Source organism: Triticum aestivum, chromosome 3A, assembly GCF_018294505.1.
Source record: "Triticum aestivum cultivar Chinese Spring chromosome 3A, IWGSC CS RefSeq v2.1, whole genome shotgun sequence".
Taxonomy (NCBI): domain Eukaryota; kingdom Viridiplantae; phylum Streptophyta; class Magnoliopsida; order Poales; family Poaceae; genus Triticum; species Triticum aestivum.
Window position 1 is genome coordinate 487225155 of NC_057800.1, and position 4360 is coordinate 487229514.

The 4360-nt window shown below is 39.3% G+C and overlaps 1 protein-coding gene across 1 annotated transcript in view; it reads right to left on the reverse strand.

Annotated features, from left to right (window-relative positions):
• Positions 1-344: 344 nt before the first annotated feature.
• The window catches only part of LOC123061773 (farnesyl pyrophosphate synthase), a gene marked incomplete in the record, with an annotated part of 4452 nt that continues 436 nt past the window's right edge, over positions 345-4360 (reverse strand). Inside the window, 10 exon segments of the mRNA XM_044485032.1 lie at positions 345-671; positions 950-1021; positions 1097-1186; positions 1305-1349; positions 1524-1619; positions 1716-1767; positions 1946-2034; positions 2121-2237; positions 2560-2646; positions 2745-2885. Coding sequence (XP_044340967.1) covers positions 543-671; positions 950-1021; positions 1097-1186; positions 1305-1349; positions 1524-1619; positions 1716-1767; positions 1946-2034; positions 2121-2237; positions 2560-2646; positions 2745-2885 — 918 coding nt within the window.

The following is a 4360-nucleotide window of genomic DNA, read 5'->3' on the forward strand; positions in this document are numbered from 1 at the left end:
CCTATGAACCAAAGGAGGCCTAAAAACTCTATTCTCCCTTATTTAATGGATGAGGCAAGTCTTTTGCTTCCGTTTCGAGAAAAAATAGACACACCAAACGCCTCCTAAAAACTCTATTCTCCCTTATTTAATGGATGAGGCAAATCTTTTGCTTCCGTTCCGAAAAAAAATAGACACACCAAACGTCCACGGACACAGATGTTTCCGCGGACATCATATACGGGGCGACCATCCAACCCGGTGCACCAAATGTCTGCCCCTTTTCCAAAATAAATAAATATAATATAACTGAACCAAATGTCTGCCCTTCAAATTGCACGCAAACTAATTGATGACAAATGATAGGCTAGAAAAACATTAGAGAGCTTCAAATAACATGGTTATGGCACAGCAGGTTCACGCACCACTAAAAAATAGCACCGTAGTTTATTGTTGGAAGGAATAACACGCTGTACATTATGGTAATAAGACCAACACACACAGAACATGGAATAAGTTACCAAAGCACGGAAAGGCACAACAACCTCTCCAAGAGCTTAGCTCTACTTCTGCCTCTTGTAGATCTTCTCCAGGAAAGACATCAAAACTTTCTGAACAGCTTTGCTTGGCTGGGCCTCGATGTCGGCGATCAGCTTATTGTAGCTCTCCCGCTCATACTTGTGAAATGCCGTCTGGAGTATAAGAATGGGAAGAGGATGTCAATTGAAATAGAGTGCAACGACAGGGTGTCGGTTTCTGCGTGGCTAAACGATTATGCCTCTGTTTGGATACTGTTTAAGGCATCTTCAACCAAATGAGCACCAGTCACGTGTAGGGTTTTGTTATAATCAGGGTATTAGTGGTGCTAATCATTTATACTAAATGATGATATGCATGATATCCGCAGTGGGCTATTAAGAGATGATGATAAGTGAAGAATACAAAGAATGATGAATAGTTGAAGACAGACCTCCAGATCAAGTTCTTTATACAGATCCTTCACTTTTGCAACAGACTCTGGATCTGACTTCCCATAATTTTCCTGTTGGCCATAAATTAATGGCTCAAGCAGTGCCTTTAAGTTGGTAAAAAGGAGTAATAACTAAATAGCACTTACAAGTAGAATGCCCTTTTGGCTCTCATCTGCATGCTCAAGAGCTTGCACAACTAACCAGGAACACTTGTAGTCTTCAATGTCAGTTCCAATCTGCCATAAGAGTCCGTCAAGATCAAATCAGAAATCAGAATGTGAACAGGCCTGGAATGCAATCAACGTGATAGTTCTACCCATTCAAGTTACTAAAACAAGTACAAACAACACTAACCTTGCCAATAGATTCAGGATCTCCAAAACAATCTAGATAATCATCCTGTAAAAGAACTAAATCAGAGGCAATAAAATACTACTCCCTCCATCTCAAAGTAAGTGTCACTGATTTAGTACAAAGTCAGTACAAATTTGTACTAAAATCAGCGATACTTATTTTAGGGCGGAGGGAGTAGATATAAACTAATACTTTTCTCTTCCAAAGAAAGAGATTTACCTGAACTTGAAAGTATGTTCCCATTTCAACAAGAATGTTCTTTACATCGCCGAAGTTATCCAAATTCTCACCCGACAGCAGCAATGCACATGCAACCTTGGGTAAAGTAGAAACATAGAATACTGTTAGTACTTGCATCTACTTGACAGTTACCAACCATACTAATAATTCATATACAATGCTAACTCTTACCGGAAGATAAAATGAATAGTACGCTGTCTTGTATTGCACAATGCGCCGGTGACTGCAAAGTGCCAAGCATTAAAGGAATCATCAACAGTACTAAAGACATAATGCAAACACTGGCTACGGAACACGAATTATCGTATTAAAAAAACAACAGCATCAATTTTAAAAAATATAGACTCGGTAAACCATGCAAGGAATCTAAGTGTGCAGAAGTGACTGCAACATGAACTTACACATTCAAGTTATATTTTGTGAGATCCTTTTCTCCCTCGTGAGTAGTGATAAGATCCAACAACTGCCCTGAAGCTGTCTTGAATTCAACCTTGACATAGAAATTAGAGCCTCAGGCAGTTGTAAGAAGCAGAAAATATGTTTGGTGTGAATATACATGTCAGAGGATATGGTTACCTCATTGAACAAATCAATGAGATCAACATAATACGGTTTTCCTCTGAAGTGGCGTTGAAGGATCCGTGAAATATGGTTGCGAAGGATAATCCCATCGTTTACAGCAATAAGGCCAACCTATTGTACAACAAAAAAACAGGCGATTGGTTCTGTGTGTTACAACTGAAAACATGAAAGCACTTGCTTGTTATCGAAAAAGCAAGTAACAACAGCCTGCGGACACTTAATAAGTCAATACTATAAATCATTTCTCTTGTGAGATCACGTACAAACATGAAGCATGAAATTAGGTTTTTTAATAGATGAATCATATTGATGCTGCTAACACTGATTCTACTGAAGAATCCCTTCGGAAGTAAAACCTTGATACAATCAACAAAATAACAACTGTACAAAGTTGCCAGATGATATAGAAAGGACGAATGCTTCTCAAACTGACCTGAGGCACCCTAAACCAGCAAGGCTGGCCCCGTCGTGTCTGGGAGTTGTCCATGATATCATCAAGCACAAGAAAATATGCTTGAAGCTACAACATGATCAAGATCCATCAAAGGTGTCATGTTAACATTGATTTTTCAGCTATTATAACCAAAAAACTCCAAAGCAACAAGAAGAAAGTGTTACCCATTCAATACACCAACCAAGGGTGCAGGCAAGAAATGTCTCCTCCTTCCTCAAAACATCTACACCTTTCAATGTCTTGTAGCTATCGATGACAGAGAGCCCACGGTTGCACTTTCCTCCTAGGACATTGTAATCCAGCATCTACTCCAAATGAAAGAAACAAGCTTGAAAGGTTTTTAACTCAGAACACATAATTGTTAAATCATCAAAGCAGATTCTATTCATTTCATTTAAGAAAATGGCACAAATTGAATAAAGATACCGTTGGTTACTTTTCATGTATATTTCTTCTCGGACCAGAAGGCACAAACACTTGCAAACTAACATGCAAGTAAAGTGGAGAATCACAGGGCATTCAGTTATAAGACCCATTCACGGTAACACTGTCAAAATATCCATGCACTAACAGCAGACAACAGGAGCAATCCATCATTTAACTAGCATAAGAGTTACCAGCTTAATTATAAGACTTCAGCTTCTACACAAAATGTGTGACGCCTCTACTTTTCTACAGGTGACATACATATTTTGTCCGTCTAACCATGGAAAGTGACTTAACACGAAAGAAAAGACACAAACCATTGGAGTTTTCAGTTTTCCAGTCTTCAGGATGTAGCCTAGAGGCCCTTGACAGTTTTTTTTACAGAGAAGCCCTTGACAGTTAATTTATATGACAACATATTTTGACGCCAGTAAAGTACAAGAAGACGGACGTATTACAGAATGCTCATATGGAAATGAGATCCATGCAATCTGTATTTGAAGGTTCCATTAATCAAAGTGCCACTGTTTTTTTTAAGAGAGAAGAATTTGTGACCATAGGCAATAGTAGTGCTCAGGAGTTCGTTTATCACTTCCCTGTAATCCATATCTGGCATCGCAAAGCCACAACTACACCCGATTTAAGATTTTAGTTAAACTCCATTAAATAATCATCCAAGTTCTTTTAAGAAATGCTGATGATTCCAATATCTACATTCATGATTTACTGGATATGAAAGCGAGTTGTGAAAAAAGAGTTATGATATGGTATCTTATGGTATTTCTTTTATCTCTATACTCTAGTCCATAAAGTAAGTGAATAGAAGATGGCATGCCCCAACATGGGTGGCGACTTAGCAATTGGCTGTGTAGCAACCGAATTGTCAGCGTTTCATAGCTTGTTGGTTTGAAACTCTTGAGGAGCTGTAACAATAGGGCTTTATGCAACTTCGCATGCAGAGGGCAGAGGATATGTTCTCTTCCATATAAAAACATGCCCCCGATCCTTCTTGGATTGGCTGGATCAGTGTGTCACAGGAACCGGAACAGCTCAAATGTCAGGAATCATAACAGGTCTCGCCAAAATGAGGTGAAAGTAGTGCATAAATAAGAGTTCGTTGCTTATAAATTATTGCGAGTTTGTAGGAAAGTTTACTCAGAGCCTCTCATGTCCCCTCCTCTGCAACTCCCAACACTTACTCCCACAGGAACACAAAATTGCACAAAGCTGGAAAATTTTACCGGCCAGTCACCAAATCTATCACAATCACCCAAAGACACCCCCCCACCCCCACCCCCAAACCCGGTAGAAGACTCAAAACCAGATCAAACCAACAACCGCGCTCCCAGAAATA